This window comes from Neophocaena asiaeorientalis, unplaced genomic scaffold, assembly GCF_003031525.2.
Source record: "Neophocaena asiaeorientalis asiaeorientalis breed wild unplaced genomic scaffold, Neophocaena_asiaeorientalis_V1.1 scaffold327, whole genome shotgun sequence".
Lineage (NCBI taxonomy): Eukaryota > Metazoa > Chordata > Mammalia > Artiodactyla > Phocoenidae > Neophocaena > Neophocaena asiaeorientalis.
This window is the reverse complement of record NW_020174560.1, coordinates 8195478-8213987: the sequence shown is the minus strand read 5'-3', so window position 1 is coordinate 8213987 and position 18510 is coordinate 8195478. Positions and strand designations below refer to the sequence as shown.

At 40.5% G+C, this 18510-nt stretch overlaps 1 protein-coding gene across 2 annotated transcripts in view; it reads right to left on the bottom strand.

Annotated features, from left to right (window-relative positions):
* Nucleotides 1–18510, bottom strand: part of TADA2A (transcriptional adaptor 2A) — a 47045-nt gene that overhangs the window by 14046 nt on the left and 14489 nt on the right. For both annotated transcript variants that reach the window (XM_024757690.1, XM_024757689.1), the window contains exons 5-9: nucleotides 12725–12816; nucleotides 9800–9957; nucleotides 8545–8633; nucleotides 6895–6967; nucleotides 654–717 (exon numbers count right to left, since the gene is read on the bottom strand). In XM_024757690.1, coding sequence (XP_024613458.1) covers nucleotides 654–717; nucleotides 6895–6967; nucleotides 8545–8633; nucleotides 9800–9957; nucleotides 12725–12816 — 476 coding nt within the window. The remainder of the gene's footprint in view (nucleotides 1–653; nucleotides 718–6894; nucleotides 6968–8544; nucleotides 8634–9799; nucleotides 9958–12724; nucleotides 12817–18510) is intronic.

Here is an 18510-nt window from a genome sequence, read left to right as displayed (position 1 = left end):
TCCAGACACGTAGAGAGTAAGCTTTACTTTAGATCATGTCTTGGTCCCTCCAGAGTGCCTCCCAAGTCCCATTCCTTTTTCTTGTTGTGATGCCACTGTATCTCTAGTTATTAACACCATGGTAACATGCCTACACATACATACACATCCTCTGCATACCCTTCTCTGAACTGTTAAAGTCTCTGTAATCCAATAGGGGTTTGGGATCCATAATTTCTCAGCCTCAATGTATGTTTTTTGTTCTGTTGCAAAGAGAAGGAATAACCAAGAGTGACTGAAACTTGTTCATAATTTCTTTGAAATCCTTGTATATAAAAGACTTCTCATAAAAACTGAGCAGTTAACATAGAGCATTATTAAGTGTAACAATAATATTTTGAATTTTTCTTGTTCCTTTTTTCCTTAAAACAGTGTATCCATATTATTCATTGGTCACCAAAACATCAAGAAAGGGTAAGGAAGGAGGAGGTTAAAAAGCAAGAAAAGGAGAGGTATTATTATCTCCTTTTAACAGATGGAAAAACTGAGATCCAAGGAGGTTAAGTGTATTCCTCAAGGTCCTAAGATGAGCCACAAGTGGAACTTGCTCTTATGGGCTATATGTGGTCAATAGTCCAAAGCCAAAAGAAGGCAGGATGGTTTTCTAGACTTACTTTTTTCGCCTTTGTCTCTCCTTTAACCTGGAATGATAGATATCTACTACAGCCATCTTCAGAGCTATAAACAAACAAACAAACAAACCCTTACATATAAATAAAGCCAAGACAAGAAGAAATCTTTTGCCCAAGCTGTCCTAAACTTTCAACCTCATACTGCTAACTATTCCACACTCACTGGTCTAGGAAATCTGTCTCTTGGAAACAAAAATACCCTAGGATAGTGAATTTCTGTATCAGTAAATTACAGTAAAGTTCTTTTTTCCTAAGTATATGTTTATATGGGATTACGCTATAGATAACAATTTCTGCTTTTTCCTGAACATCTCTTTTGACCATGCTTTGCTATGTATATTATTAGCTTTCATAAAACAGTTCAACAAGGAGTCTGAACTTTAGTAACACATGGACTAGAAATTACATCTGTTAGAGTTTCAGATTAGAAGAAAGAAATACCAAAATCTAACATGCTGAGCTATGAGCAGATGCACTACATCTGTATATAACTTCAATCACTGGGAAATGACCAGGAATACTTTATCCAGGCCATTCTCCCTTGGGTCTGAGATAAAAATAACATAAATTCTAGCTGGATGACCTGAAGAGATGAATGACCGCAATACTTTTTAAACTTTAAGTATTAAAAAAAAAGTATTAACTATCATGGATCTTTTGTTCATTTCTAACAAGTTCAAAAATTTAAACAACATTGCTTCATTTTTCCTCATAACTGCCCACAAACTAAAAATAATTCAATAATATCAGGTCCAAGATTTAAGGCAATGGTTTTCAAACATTTTTTCAGGTTGCAGAACTCTTTCTATAAATGAACTCTTTCTTGATTTACGTGTGTTCCATATAGAAGCATAGGTACCACAGAATGCCCCATACCCTGCCAGTGTTTCCTAATACAACTGCTGGGGAATGATAGGCTCTAGAACACTGTACTGGTGGAGATGCGCTTTACATAACTGTGTGGTGGGAGAGGAAGGAGGCATGGGGAGAAGAGGAACTGTCTCTGACGTGCATTACAACCAAGTACAAGCTTTATAGTGGACTCTACCTTTACTTCTTATGAGAAAGAGAAATTAGGACGTCAACAGTTCAAGGCAGAAAGAGAAGCAAATAAAATAGCTAAGTAAATAGTTAACATCCACTGAGTATTTATCATGTTCCAGGCCCTTTAGGGGCCTTATCTCGTTTATCTACTCAATAATAAGATGAGTTCAGCATGAAAGAAACTACCTGAAGATCCAGTGGAAGTTAGTGCTAATTTTGACAAAATATTTCGGTAATTTTTCTAAGACACTAACTTATCATGTTGTTTCTTGAGATTTGTGTGGGAATGACTTAATTGAACAGAAAAAAAACTGAAGAGACTGTGTCACAGAAAAACTCTATAAATAAATCCTGCTGATAAATGATCATTTCAGTAGTTTAAACTTGTACAACTGGCCCTGAGAACAAAGGGAAGGAAGGGAACACAGAGAAACAAATGGGAGAACTGGAATTCTCCCAGAGAAAATTTCACAGTTGAAGCTCTCCCTTGTCTTTATGAAGCACACTCCAATAGCAGCAACTGATTATAAGATCTTAACTGCACGAATAACCCAGGGAGGACCACAGCACAGCAGGCAGAACAGAAATGAGAGGCATACACTGAAAGAATGAGAATCACAGGTTCATATTCTACTTAAAGTGAGTGGAGGGTCTAGTAAAGCAGGCAAAGACCCAGAGCTCCTTAAAAACAAAGAAACCCAAAGCACCCATAACCTCTCCACTGATGCCAGGCCTCTGAAATCTCAGTTTTGGGGGATGACTAGTCTCCCTGTGACCACACTGGGGACTGATAACAAAGTTTCCAAACGGCTGGCCTTAAAATATTTCAAGAAGTGGGCAGAAGTCAGAGGCAGCTCCTTCCCACTGCAGTGTATTTCTAACATTGTTCAAAATAGCTGGCAACGTGTTTCTGTTTTCCTGACAGAAGGCACCCACTGCTTGCTTGGCAAGAAAACCTACTCAGAGGCCTTAACTACAGGGAAGCCAATCAAAATCCCTACTGCAAGCACACAAGCACAAACCTGTGACTCAGGTATTCCCCAGAAGCAAAGCTTTTTAAAAGTCATTTCCGCCCAAAGATTTTGGCCGAGATGTGTATGCAAGTAGTGCTATGAAGGAAAGCCAACCAAGTGACCGAATGGTTAAAGTCAGCAACTAGGAAGCCTTAGCCAAGCCACTTCACTCCTTTGTGCATTTCTCTGAAAGTAGAATGGGAAAATATCTATTTCCACTTCTCAGGAATGTGGTTAAGCTATAGAAGGTAAAAAATGTGAAATCTAAAAAGAAAAAAAAAAGGTTCAAGGTTGTAGAGACATTAAGTATAGCACAGTATTAAAAGCATAGACTCAAGATGGCCCTGCCACTTGCAGGTTACCTCTTGACCTCAGGCAAGTTACTTGAGATTGCTACTCCTGAATTCCCCCATCTATAAAATGGGGGTAATAGTAATAACATCTAACCCAAAGAGTTTTGTGAGGATTAAATGAGTTCATGTGCGTCAAGGACTTAAATGGTACCTGGCAAACAGTAAGTGCTATACGTATTAGCTATTATTATTAATAGCATTTATGTCTAAAAAGTCCTAAACATAAAGCAGCCAAATCACCATCAAGGGAAGGGCACTGCCAATAGGTAGGTAATAGGCACAGTGACCAGGCTGGACCTCTGATCGACTAATTGTTAAAGGCTCTAAAGGCTGACAATCCGGACCAAAGAAAGAAAACGTGGGGGGAAAAAGTGGGGGAGTATCCACATCTGGCCAAGAAATTTTGCTGAAATTGGCTTTCCAAATAGAAGGAGAGTGAACTGCTCTAATGTGCAACCCTGAGAAGTGCTGGAAACACAGGCCCAGTGCAGTGGAAGGAGCTCATGATGCCTCCTGCTTGCCTGGGTTACGGGCCAGCAATGATTAGAAGATGCTGCACGCAGGGCTTAGCACCTGTGAAACTCTGAGAAAGAAGAGTCCACAAGTTTAGGAGAGATTTCCCCAAATGAAGGCAGATGGAGAGCGATGTCCCCTAAGGAAAAGGAAACTATGCTGTGTGTCTGCACTGACATCCCACAACATGCCACAGGGAGTGCCGAGTTATGTCTTTTGCATCTCTCTCTCTGGACCAATAATTTCTGCTTATTTCAATAAAATACGAGGAGGTGTCATTTAGGGATCTCAGAACCTCCTTATTTTCTTCCTTAGACACTACTTCACATGCAGTATCTTTTGGGGGCCCATTCTGAAAGACTTCTGGTATGGTGGAATGTAATTACATGTCCCTCCATTGTGTCCCAGGCCTCTATAATGGACCATGTAAACGCCCTTTATTAGACAAATTCCATGAATCACAGCAAAAGTCTTGGGTGAGGAAAAGAGCTTTCTGGCATCACCCAATTTTCTAGATGCAGTCTTTCTAGGGGATGGGATACAAAGCCCAGCCAAACAGTTTACTTCCTTCTAGTTGTAAGTGAGGAAACGTAAAAGGAATGTTATTAATGCTCAGTAATATTAAGAGTATAATGGTACAATGGAATGGCAATAACACCAATCTGAATTATGTACCACGTTTCATTGGAGACATTCACCCTGACTAATCAGCATCATCTGTTCCTTGCTGGCCAGGGACACAGAGAAACAGCAGCAAATTTCCAAGGACTTGCCCAAGATCACAGTGACTCAGAAGCAAGCCTGAGGTTGAATCACTGTCCTGATGTGCACAAAATATGTGCCCCTCTTTCTGTTCTAGGTGTGCATAGAAAGCTCCTTCTCATTCCCTCCTAGTTTCCTTGGGCTCCTAGTCCCCTTCACTGAGAGTTCCAGGAGAAACTGCTGGAACAATATGTGCCCAACTGGACAGTGGGTCATACTGCCAAAGGAGCTAATATGAGAACTTAGAACCATAAACAAAGCATCCCTTTGTGGCACCAGCAAGTCATCCCTTTGAGGCACCAGCAAGTCATCCCTTTGATCTCCAGTCCTGCCAAACCTCTTTATGACGCTATCACCTTTTAAAAAGCACCCATCTAAACATCTTACAGTTCACTACTAGACAGGGAGGGAAAGGAGAGGCAGGGATTATTATTATGTAAGCACTGTTAAAACTACTTATGGGGCTTGCCTGGTGGCGCAGTGGTTGAGAGTCTGCCTGCCAGTGCAGGGGACGCGGGCTTGAGCCCTGGTCTGGTAGGATCCCACATGCCGCGGAGCAACTAGGCCCGTGAGCCACAACTACTGAGCCTGCACGTCTGGAGCCTGTGCTCCGCAATAAGAGAGGCCGCGATAGTGAGAGGCCCGCACACCACGATGAAGAGTGGCCCCCGCTCGCCGCAGCTAGAGAAAGCCCTCGCACAGAAACGAAGACCCAACATAGCCAAAAATAATAAATAAATAAATTAATTAATTAAAAAAAACAAAAAACCAAAAACTACTTATGTATAACAATCAATAACTGATTCTTAGTTCAAATGAATTATAATCAAATAACTTAAAAGGCTGTAGAAACTGTAGAAAGAACACAAATAACTAAAGTATGTTATAGGTTTGAAATGCTAACTGAAATAAAACTTGCTCATCAATTGCTTCTTTTTGATTTTTTTTCCTTTTGCCCTCACTTAATTACAGAAGGGACCATAAGTGCACCAGCAGAAACTGCAAATCATGCTTCCACAAAGGATGAAGAGTGAAATTAAATACCAACCATTACTACAGTTTTCTTAATAATGTTGAGGCTCAAGAATGAAGACCTTGGATTAGGGCCTGGAGAAGTGATTCAGCAAGTCCCTTACATAGTTGAGCCATGACTGACATAAGAGATTTTGACTTTCAAAAGTTCAGTACTTTTGAATACTATCTAAAAGAATGATATTTATGAAACTGCTTTTTTGCATTCTGGATAAGAAAGATACAAGCCAGGAAACAATACTATTTTAATTAAAGCTGGTGTGTATGATGAGGAATACTGAATGGCAACCTGCACACTGCCTTCAAGAGAATGACACACGAGGTGAGAATAGACAATAACGTGAATTATCAGGGTTGAAAAGCAGAGATTGACATGGAAGACTGAACAAACACAATGGCTCTAGTGAATGCTAAAGCAGTTTGCTTTAAAGCTTTCCTCTTTTAGTTCAATCTACGTCACTTTGACTTTCCTTAAAGTTGTGTGGGAGAAGAGAAATGAAATTTTGCAAAGAAAAAAACTGCTCAAGAAATATTTAGAGAAAAAACTCTAAAGGTAAAATTTTTATGAGGACTCTTTCTTGGCCCCAGATCTGATGTAACAAATATCTAGTCAGCTCTTCTGCAGAGAGAAGAATAAAACTCCCCTTCAAGTGACAGAGGACCAGTTAATGCAACATGAAAACTTGATTTAAAATTCAACAAGGATTCTAACTTGCCTTTCCTACCTGGGATATACATTTAAGAAAAGCAATGAAGATGTTGTTTAGGAAATACAGAATCCAAAGGAGCATTATTCACCTACTGCATCACCCTCAATTCTGGGCTGAAATGAAACAGAAGATTGGGGATTATTTTAAATATGTAGTTCACTGAAAATGGAAAGAAGGAAAAAAAGACATTCACTGAAAGTCTAACCATCCACTTTTGAAAGCCTTGTTGGCATTAGCCATTTACGTTATAACAAAAGAGTTGACATAAATCCTTAGAGGGTTAATCTTAGATGAGAATTCAGAAGTGCTAAAAATTCAACAGTTCTGAGAAACAAGAGATTTCCAATCTTGGTCTAAAAACTCTTGAACTTCCATTCTTTTCCCCTGCTATGGGAAATTCTGCGTAACAAATTATAGTGAACATCTAGTATCAGCAGTTGTTATTGAAGTCCCAAGGTCTTCACCCTGATTCCCTTTCTTTTAAGGAGGCAGTGAGGGCCGTTTAACCAATTACCTCAGTGTAGGCTTATCTCAGCCAAAAGAAAGCTTACACAGTCCAAGGGATGGGATATTCCCAACTACCCTTATGTGATCAACATTCTCACCACCATCACAAATGATCTTTCTCATTATGGTCAAATCCCAGCAACAGGGTAAGTTCAGCAACTTAACCACTGTAATTTGGGTCCCATAAGGGGCAGGAGACATGTTTTATTCATTCTTATATTTCTAGCACCCAATACAGTGTCATCACAGTTTGCAATCAATAAAAACATTGGCTGTAATAAAATGTTACCGTGTAAAATGTCCGAGTCATCTTCAACAAAATCAATGTCTCTCAAGTCCCACTCTGCATAATTGTCAAACTCCTGTTTGGGGAAAAAAAAATTCCCATCTAAAATCCATCAGCTTTGAGTAATGCCTTTACAGGAGCCATGCTTTAGAAGCAAATACATAAACAAACACTTGCTAAAAAGTACTGAATGGAGTACAAGGCCAGGACAACTGCCGTAAGTAAATAAGTCATGGGAGAAAACTGAGAGGCTTTCAGGCAGCAGTGACAGCAAAAAATGAGAAAGTTATGAGTCCAGGAATAAAGCCAAACATATTGTTCTGAAAACTAAAAGTAGTCTGTTCATGAAATCTAACTCAAGAAAACCTAACTCCTACTAGCCCTTCGAGTATTGGGTTGGCCAAAAAGTTCGTTTGGGTTTTTCTGTAAGATGTTATGGAAAAACCCAAACGAACTTTTTGGCCTAACCAATATTTAGGTAAGAAAATTGCCTGCATTAATTCATCTACCTTTTTACCACCATCTAGGGCTCTATTTATCCCATAATATTGCTTACCTAGCTCAATGGGTAGATTTGTTCATGTTCTATTCAATGACTACAATCTGTAGGGGTAGTGTCTCTGAGGTAGCTCTACAATTGCAGCTGCCATGAACAAAATGCTGACCTGGGTGTGGCTAGCAATTGGCAGACAGATTCTTAAGTCTGTAGTTTGCTAAACTTTAATTACCTCCAAGAGTACTATAATTGCAGATTAGGTGATAAATCAAGAGACTTGTGACTACATTCACATGGCTTTTAACTCCAGGGCTGAATGAAGAACATGTAGTTTTTATACACATTCATCATTCTTTATAAACTTGTGAATATAGTATGGAGGTCAGCAAACTACAGCCTATAGACCAAATTCAGCCCACTGCCTATTTCTGTAAATAGTTTTACTGGAGCACAGGCGTGCTCATTTGTTTACTATTATCTATGCTGCTTTTGCATAATAATGGCGAAGTTTAGTTCCAATGGAGAATTTATGGTCTACAAAATCTAAAATATTTACTATCTGGACCTTAATAGAAAGTTTGCCAACCCCCGATATAGTACAACCTCGAAACCCCCTAGATGTGGAGTGAAACTTAAGAAATAGGTTTTTGGGGCTACCCTGGTGGCGCAGTGATTAAGAATCTGTCTGCCAATGCAAGGAACACGGGTTCGAATCCTAGTCTGGGAAGATCCCACATGCTGCGGAGCAACTAAGCCCATGCACCACAACTACTGAGCCCGCGTGCCACAACTACTGAAGCCCAGGCACCTAGAGCCCGTGCTCTGCAACAGGAGAAGCCACTGCAATGAGAAGCCCGCGCACCGCAACGAAGAGTAGCCCCCGCTCCCCCCAACTAGAGAAAGACCGCGCACAGCAACGAAGACCCAATGCAGCCAAAAATAAAAATAAATAAAATAATTTAAAAAAATAGAAATAAGTTTTTGCTCTGAAGAACTTTTACCTTTCTAAAAGAAATATTTACAAATGAGAAAAAGGCACTCAAATGGAGAAAATGTGGCTCCACAAGTTACAGTGCTATGAAAATCTCTTTTTAGTGGTATGGAACCTATAGGTAAGAGATATAGCCTCATCCTAAACAAAAACAAGTTTCTCTTACCTCAATGAAATCTGCTCGAGCTGGCATGTATCCCGCCATGTCCCGAGAAAGCAAGGAGTCAAAGGTAGGTCGGGGAGGGTCATCTGTAGCTGAAAGAATTTAGTTTTTCTTAGTTACTTAATAAGATACTAGCATAAAAAAGTGACACAAAGTAAGTCCTAATTTAGACTCTGAAATATTTTTGTTTGGAGAAAGACAGCGTCTGAGAGGATAAATAAAATGCAAGAGATTTTTATAAAGAAAAAGTCGAGAAAGATAAAGTATTAATGGAAACAAATTGATTTCTTGAAAAGGAAACTAAGACTTAGGGAATCTTCTAAGTAAATACAGAAGTTCCCTCTTACTTCTGCTTTCCTAATATGAAAGAAAATCAAGGATCTTTTCTTCAGTATTACAGAACTTAAGTATTTACCCTGTCTGCTTCAGCTCCCTTATCCCTTAGGACCAATCTCAATTTACAAGTCCCATCCAACTGACAGGCAAAAAACCCCACTGGATTTGGAGTAAGCCAGAACTGAGTCCAGGCTCTACTGTAACATCCACTAGTCCCATGACCTTGTACAAATTATTTAACCTTTCTGAATCTCAGTTTCCTTGTGTGCAGAACAAAAGCACTTGCTCTGCCTGTCTCACTGGGTTGCCATGAGGAAGAAATGGTCTAAGGCATTTGAGAACGAAGTGCTAACATCCAAAGAGCTATCCAAATAGGAGGTATCAGCAGGTTTTGAGTTAGTCACCTATGAAACTGTTTCCAGAGAGTATGAGGAAAGAAAAAACATTCATATTTCATTACTCGTGCTCTGGGAGTCATTCAGCAAAGATGTCCATTTATAATTCATCATGGGTTTGGTTATGTTTTGTTAGAAGACCCATGAGTCCCTAAGTCACATGAGATTAAAAAAAAAGAAAACGATGGGCTTCCCTGGTGGCGCAGTGGTTGAGAGTCTGCCTGCCGACACAGGGGATATGGGTTCGTGCCCCGGTCCGGGAGGATCCCACATGCCGCGGAGCGGCTGGGCCCGTGAGCCATGGCCGCTGAGCCTGCGCGTCCGGAGCCTGTGCTCCGCAACGGAAGAGGCCCACATACCGAAAAAAAAAAAAAAAAAAATTAAAAAGAAAAGAAAAGAAAAGTTTGCTATTATTACTACAACCAAGTGGACAAAAATAACAAATTGCTTCTTGGACTTAACACTGAGATGATTAATTATAATAAGCTAAATACTGGACTCTCTTACTGATACAGGGAGGTACTTACAGTGAAATGGAATGGCTGTGTCAGCAGTTTTTGCCTCCTCTGCTTGCTTCAGGTTCAGCAGGGTAGATGCAAATAGAGGGTTATTGATGAAATGCTTCATGTAGTGCTTCTCACACTCCTCCTTGGTCTTGGTGCACATTTGATTGGCTACATCCTGCCTAGAGTGTGGAAAAAGAGAGAAGGAAGTAGTGCTTTCATTTATACATAATGGTCAAAGCATGGTTTGTTCTTTCCATATTTTAAGTCCTACCTGTATAATGTCTGGAACTTGACACCTCCAAACTGATATCAGGGAGCTATCAGCAGAACACTGAGACAAATACAAACACAGTACTGGTGCAATCTGATGTTCCAAATCCTGCTATTCCGAGATACGGAAACAATATTTAAAAAGCCCTTTCCTGGACTTCCCTGGCGGTCCACTGGTTAAGACTCTGCCCTTCCAATGCAGGGGGTGCGGGTTCGATCCCTGATCCAGAAACGGAGATCCCACATGCCTTATGGCATGGCCAAAAAAATAAAAAAATAAAAAGCCCTTTCCTTTCTACCAAAAGAAAGGAAGACCACTAGAAAATATGTAAGCTAGGCTCCACCGAAAGAATTGCTATAAATAATAATAAGCCACTTCAGAACATTCAAAACGTACATTCGTTTTTTTTTTTTTTTTTTTTGAGGTACGCGGGCCTCTCACTGTTGTGGCCTCTCCCGTTGCAGAGCACAGGCTCCGGACGCGCAGGCTCAGCGGCCATGGCTCACGGGCTCAGCCGCTCCACGGCACGTGGGATCCTCACGGACCGGGGCACAAACCCGTGTTCCCTGCATCGGCAGGCAGACTCTCAACCACTGTGCCACCAGGGAAGCCCCAAGAATAGTTTTATATTCACATGTTTTATAGTTTACAAAACACTTCACATGAACAGACATTTCTTTACTACAGCTCTCATGACAGACCAAGCTCTCAGCTAGAAATATTCACAACATAATTTAAATAAATCCTAGTATTAACTATGTAGTGTATTTACTATCTCAATTTCACAGATGAAAAAATGAGGCCCAAAGAGATTAAGAAACTTGCTTAAGAACACAAAGCACATAAGTGACAAAGCCACTTAAGTTTTACTTAAGACCTCTGACTCCTGGCCCAGATGATGGAAAGGTAGAGGTGAAATCTCTCCAAGTCTGCTCTCAACTTCTCTCTTCCACAGTACTTCACTTGTCCTTCTCCTAAGCCATTACTATGCTCTGCTTTGTGTACTTCAATCATCTGTACATATATTTTGATTCCCCTACTAGACTATAAGCTTCTTGAGGTCAGGATACATGTCATAATTCTTGGCTCTAGCATCCTCACCACTAAGCTTAGTGTCTTACCCACAGCGGATAGAGAAACAATGGTCTTTTTGTGGTCTTTGCTGAGAGGGAAGGGGGACAAAGAGGATTAGCCTATTTTACAGTTAGAATGGTAGGCAAAAAGTGAAAAACCAGGCCAAAGGTAACTAGCAAGCGAATGATCACTTTTCCTATCTTCTTTGGTATTCCCATAGTAAACAGTATTTTATGATACTTAATAAATGTTGAATGAATGGATATGAGCAAAATGTGAATTGAACTCAACTCTCCTTCTTCAAGGCCCTGGATGGAAGGGAGGCAGCACAGTATATTCTATTAGCATCAGGATAGATTATCTACACTAGGAAGTCAGGACAAGGAAGAGCTAGTTAAGGGCCCTTCACTAATAAACTATGTGGTCGTAAGAAGTCATTTTAACTCCCTAAGCTTCAGATTCTTCATGAACAAAATATATTTAAAAATGCCTCTGGGGCTTCCCTGGTGGCGCAGTGGTTGAGAGTTTGCCTGCCGATGCAGTGGACACGGGTTTGTGTCCCGGTCCAGGAAGGTCCCACATGACACGGAGCGGCTGGGCCCGTGAGCCATGGCCACTGAGCCTGCGCATCCGGAGCCTGTGCTCTACAACAGGAGAGGCCACAGCAGTGAGAGGCCTGCATACCGCAAAAAAAAAAAAAAAAAAAAAAAGCCTCTGCTGGGACTTCCCTGGTGGTGCATTGGTTAAGAATCCACCTGCCAAGGCAGGTGACACATGTTTGATCCCTGGTCTGGGAAGATCCCACATGCTGTGGAACAACTAAGCCCATGAGCCACAACTACTGAGCCTGCGCTCTAGAGCCCATGACCCACAACTACTGAAGCCCGCGTGCTTAGAACCCATGCTCCTCAACAAGAGAAGCCACTGCCATGGGAAGCCCATGCAACACAAGAAATACCCAACTTAGCCAAAATAACTAACTAAATAAATAAAATCATAAAAAAAAATGCCTCTGCTATCTAGTTCACAAAATGAAATCATCGGTGTGAAAGTACTCCCAAAAGGTAAAAATGAAAGTGGTGGTATTATTAGTAAGCAGTGTCACCTCACATGGCAACAGCCATGAGTGCTATTCAGTTCTTGCAGGTATCTACAAGCTAAAAACAGGGAATGAGGATAGGCAGTCTGTCAAACTTGAATCTCAGGTAAGCCATGGTTGTCTAAAGTCTGACTCACTTAAATGACAAGGGCATCTACAGCCAAGAAAAATTCAGAAATCAGAAAGGAGCAATAACTAATAAGTCTAAACTTCCCCACTATTCAGAAAGGAATAACCAACCTTCCTCGTGTGGATATGTCCAAAGCAGCCCTTTAGAGCTGTCGAGTCATGGACCACTAAACATCTCATAGGCCTGTGAGGCATTTAGGCCTTGGAAAATAATGTGCAGAGGGGAAGAGGACTTGTCTCTAAGTCATGGGTCAATAGAAAAGCAACATATGGCCCCCAAACTCCTTTTCCTGAGGCTCCTCCTTTTACCCTCAACAGCACCTTCTTTTTGGAGCCCACTAGCGCAGGAGAACCCTTACTCCCAAGTTCTTACCAATTTCCAAAGCCACAGTCCATCACAGCTTCTAAAAGGGCCATTTCTTCTTGAGCAGTCCAGCTGGGGTCAAGAACAGGAAAATCTGAGGTCTAAGGAAGAAAAAGTTTGGCCTAAGAACAGACACAAATGGAACCCGGCAACCCCAAATGTAATCCTAATTATAGTCAAATGGCTGTCATTCTCATGGTATTGAGAGGTGCCTAAAGTACATTCTTATTAGCTGTCCACACCCCCCCACCTCTACTTCCACCATTAGCTACAAGAGTCTACAATAAATATTATCAACCATAAATGCCACTGTAACTCAGGCAGAAATATGTTTTTTAAACTTAGCAAAAAGGTAAAGATAAGTATTATAGTATGTTCCCATTTAGCTAAGAAAGATAGGAATACAAATATGCATATATCTAACATTTAAAATGCAAGAATAAACCATATATTAAAACCAAGGTTACCTATGGGGGAGGGAGGGAGGAAATAGGGTGGAAAGGACAATGATAGAAGCTGGACCTCTCTGAATATTCCTTGTTTGTAGACTTGACTTTGAAAACATAAATACTGTACATTAACTATTAAATTTTAAAATCATAAGAATCAAAAGCAAAATGACATAAACCTGTGAATTAATTTTAAGGCATAATCACACAGGAAGAAACAATCCCAAGTGACTGTAAAACACAGTAAATTGACTATTTATTTCTAGTAGAATATACCTTAAAAGTAAAAGGAACTGCCAAAAAAATCTTAAACTGTTTTCAAGTAGTGTTGGTACAGTTGTTCTGAGATTATTACATGTTGATATGCTGTGGGGTAAAGCAAATAAGTAACCGTACTGGTGTCACTGCGCAGTGGGACTTGGAGCTTGGGGAAAAAAAAGAGATGTAAGATCTATGAGGCTAGGTAAAACCATGTAGTCTTGTTATTTGAATTGAAAGTTTTAGTATGGGGACTTCCCTGGTGGCACAGTGGTTAAGAATCCGCCTGCCAATGCAGGGGACACGGGTTCAAGCCCTGGTCCGGGAAGATCCCACATGCTGAGGAGCAACTAAGCCCATGCGTCACAACTACTGAGCCTGCGCTCTAGAGCCCACAAGCCACAACTACTGAGCCCGCGTGCCACAACTGCTGAAGCCCGCGTGCCTAGAGCCCATGCTCCGCAACAAGAGAAGCCACCGCAATGAGAAGCCCGGGAACTGCAACAAAGAACAGCCCCCACTCACTGTAGCTAGAGAAAGCCCGCACGCAGCAACGAAGACCCAACGCAGCCAAAAAAATAAAATAAAATAAATTAATAAATAAGTTTTAAAAACAAGAAAGTTTTAGTATGAACTCATGATGTATTTGTCTTAAAACAATAATTTCCTATATAAAGAACTAGTGATTACCAGTGGGGGAGAGGGGGGCACAATACAAGGGTGGAGGAGTGGGAGGTACAAACTACTGGGTGTAAGAGAGGCTACAAGGATGTATTGTACAACACAAGAAACACAGCCAATATTTTGTAATAACTGTAAATGACGTGTCACCTTTAAAAATTGTATAAGAAATTAAAAAAAAATTCCTATCACTGTTCAATGAAAAGGTCTAGAAAAAATGACTAACCCAGTAGCAATTAACACTTCTAGTACCCAGTATGTGGTCTCTAAATACAATTTCCCACTAAAGGAACCAGGGCTCCTTGAAGAAAAAGGCAATTCCAGGTTTGGGTAGGAAATGTACAAGATGAGACTGGAACACTTCATTACACTGGAAATCAAAGAAACTCTCAAAGAGGAAAAGAGTCCTGTCAAAAGGATTCAGAGGTCAACTTGTAGAGGCTCTCACTGACCAAAAATGGAACATTCTGAACATTAATAAGAACTGCAAAGGATTACAACACATTAAACATTCTAAATATCTAGAGGATGCCAGGAAACCAACTCATACTTTGAAAACTAGTAAATAATGGAAATAATTTATCCTGCCCTTCTGTACAAACTTTACCTCAGGGTGACCACATAGATAATGAACTTTCTTTTCATAGAATTATTTAATCTCATAAATTAAAAGGAGTGATAGAATTGAAAGATAACTATGTATTTTGCAATCCCAGAAGAAAAGATCTAAACAATGATCATGAATGAATCTGATATAGCCAGTATATATTAACTACTGATTTACAGGAAACACAGAAGTCAGAGGAACACGTTAATCAGCAAAATCTAGACTGCAGTAACATCCATAAGATAAACCCAGGTTTTTAAACAACCAAACTATATGAAACAAGAGAAAGAGTGAGAGAAGGAGGGGAAGGAGAGGGAGAACCCACAGGATAAATATATGAGGCAATCAGTTGGAATGTACGGACCATATCTGAATTCCAAATAGCACTGTAAAAGGTAAAAGAAAAATGATGATACCACTACACATTCACCATACCCACCAGAATACTAGGATGAAGAAAACAGTAGCAAAACTTGGCGAGCATGTGGAGCAATCGGAACTCTCATACGCTGCTAGCTGAGGTGTAAAGTGATACAACCATTTAAGGGAACTTTTTGACAGTTTCTTAAAAGTTAAATAATCATTTATTTTATGACCCAGCAATTCTACTCCTAAGTGTTTACCCAAGAAAAACGAAAATATACGTCCATAGAAAGCCTTATACAAAAATGTTCAAAGCAGCTTTATTCTTTTTTCCTTTCTTAAAGTATTTTTAAAAAATTAATTTATTTATGGGCTTCCCTGGTGGCGCAGTGGTTGAGAGTCCGCCCGCCAATGCAGGGGACACGGGTTCATGTCCCAGTCCGGGAAGATCCCACATGCCGTGGAGCGGCTAGGCCTGCTCCACAACGGGAGAGGCCACAACAGTGATGAGAGGCCCGCATACCGCCAAAAAAAAATAATAATAATTTATTTATGTATTTATTTTTTGGCTGCATTGGATCTTCATTGCTGTGTGGGCTTTTCTAGTTGCGGCGAGCAGGGGCTATTCTTCGTTGCAGTACGTGGGCTTCTCATCACGGTGGCTTCTCTTGTTGCGGAGCACAGGCTCTAGACACGCGGGCTTCAGTAGCTGTGGCATGTCGGCTTAGTAGTTGTGGCTCGCAGGCTCTAGAGCACGGGCTCAGCAGTTGTGGCGCACAGGCTTAGTTGCTCTGCGGCATGTGGGATCTTCCCGGACCAGGGCTCAAACCCGTGTACCCTGCACCACCAGACGGATTCTTAACCACTGCACCACCAGGGAAGTCCCTTTCTTTTTTCCTTTTTTTTTGATGGGGGCCATTTTTAAAGTCTTTATTGAATTTGTTACAATATGGCTTCTGTTTTGGTTTTTTGGCCCTGATGCATGTTGGATCTTAGCTCTCCAACGAGACCCCCTGTATTGGAAGGCAAAATCCCAACCACTGGACCACCAGGGAAGTCCCTCACAGCAGCTCTATTCTTAATAGCCCCAAACTAGGCAAAGCCCAGTCTCTATCAACAGGAGAATGGATAAACAAACTGTGCTATACTCATACCATGAAATATTAATAACAGAAAAGAATGAACTATTATATACAACTTGAATAAATCTCAAAAACATGCTGAATGAAAGAAACCAGAAACAAGAGTACATACAGAATGAATCCATTTATATGCAGTTCTAGAATATGCAAAACTGATCTATGGTGATAAAAATCAGAATAGTGATTGTTTCAGGTGTGGAGAAGAGAGCAGAGTTTTTTTTTTAAAGCTTTTTTGAGATGACTGGAGAAATGTGAACTGAGTTACTTTAAAATTTTAGAGTGACCTAATGAGACATTTACAGATGAAATGATACGATATCTAGGGGATTTGTTTCAAAATAAGCTGGAGGGGTACGGGTTTAGATGAAACAAGATTGGGTATGAGTTGGTAATTTTAAGAACCAGTGACAGGTATATGGGAATTTATTACACTACATGTGGTAGTTGATTACTATGGTGGCCCCCAATGAACTTCTAGAATTCACATCTTCACGTGGTCCCTTCCCATTTAATATGGGTTGAACCTGTGACTTGCTTAAGAAGGCCTGGCAGCTTCTACTTTTTCGCCTTTGGTAGCCCTGAACCACCACATAAGAATTCTAGCCTCCTTTCTGGAAAGACCATGTGGAGAGGCCACATGGAGAGGGAGAGGTCCTAAGTCTACCTGGAGAGGAACCAAAGGCCTCAGGCAGTTAAGATATTCCAGTTCAACCAACTCAAGCCATTGTGAGGCGCTAAAAGTGAAAAAACCCCCTTGGACTTCCATTCCCAGCACACCATGTGGAACCAATGAAAGCTACTCTCATGGTGCCAATCTGAATTCCTGACCCACAAAACTGTGAGAGATAATAAAATGGCTGCTATTTTAAACCATGAAGCTTTTTCATTTGTTTGTTTGTTAATTAATTAATCTTTGGCTGTGTTGGGTCTTCGTTGCTGCACGTGGGCTTTCTCTAGTTGTGGCAAGCGGGGGCTACTCTTCCTTGCAGTGCACGGGCTTCTCATCACGGTGGCTTCTCTTTGTTGCAGAGCACGGGCTCTAGATACGCGGGCTTCAGTAGTTGCAGCACGTGGGCTCAGCAGTTGTGGCTCGTGGGCTCTAGAGCACGGGCTCGGTAGTTGTGGCGCACGGGCTTAGTTGCTCCACGGCATGTGGGATCTTCCTGGACCAGGGCTCGAACCCGTGTCACCTGCATTGGCAGGCAGATTCTTAACCACTGCGCCACCAGGGAAGTCCCTAAACCATGAAGTTTTGAGGCAGCTATTAGGGGCAACAGAGAACTGAAACACCATTTTCTGTATTTTAGTATATGCTGGAAATTTACTATAAGTTAAAAAAAAAAAAAAGTGACACAAGAAATCCTCAGATCACACGGGCGTTTATAAATTGTTCTATCTTTTGTTAATGGCAAAAAAAATCTGTGATCTGTGAAATTACATTACTAATAAGCAATACATTTTATCTGCGTACGTACTAGGAATATGCCTCACATGAGATATTTCAGATACGAGATCCGAAAGAGAAATTTCAGAGTCTATGTCTGTATTAAATTCAAAATAATCACTCAATCTGGAAAGTACCATGAATACAGGTAAATATGACAACTCATAGTTGAAAAGCCTGTTATTTCTAAAAGAGTATTTTAGAATATTAATTAGTCCTCACCAACTTTACTGTGAGATAAACCAGAAAGACTTCCTACACCAAAAAATAAATGGGCATAAGTCCGTTTTTCTTACAGTTGAATCAATATTATTCAATTTCTGGACCCAATCTTGGCCCTACTGAACTAGAATTTCTAACAGTGAGGCCTAGGAATCTATAATTTTAAGAATCTCCCAGGTGATTCTTATGCACTAAAGTTTAAGAATCACTGGTATAAAGGGTGTGGCTGAAAGAGGTGCCTTGACTTGTTTAAGGTTCTAAGAATTATAAGACAAAAATAGGCAAAGAACTCAGAAATCTTGATTAATGCACCACCCACTACAGCATGAGCAACTTCCAAAAATACAGCGCTGTGAGATGGCAAAAGTACTGAAAACCATTTAAAGTTTTCTGAGGCTTCATATGCAAAAAGAAAAAAAGAGAAAAAAATCAAGTTTTTAGTGGCTTCGTGTGTAGAGAAGCAAAATTTGGTCATCATTCCTACGGAAGGAAAGATTCTTCTTTTCCTTATCTGGGAATAGATAAAGACTAGCAGAAAAAAGAGAGTATTAGTAATCTCCAAAAGCTCTACAAAATAAAGGACAGAATTCTGAAATGTGTTTGTATGGGTGAAGAATATGTGAGAAAAG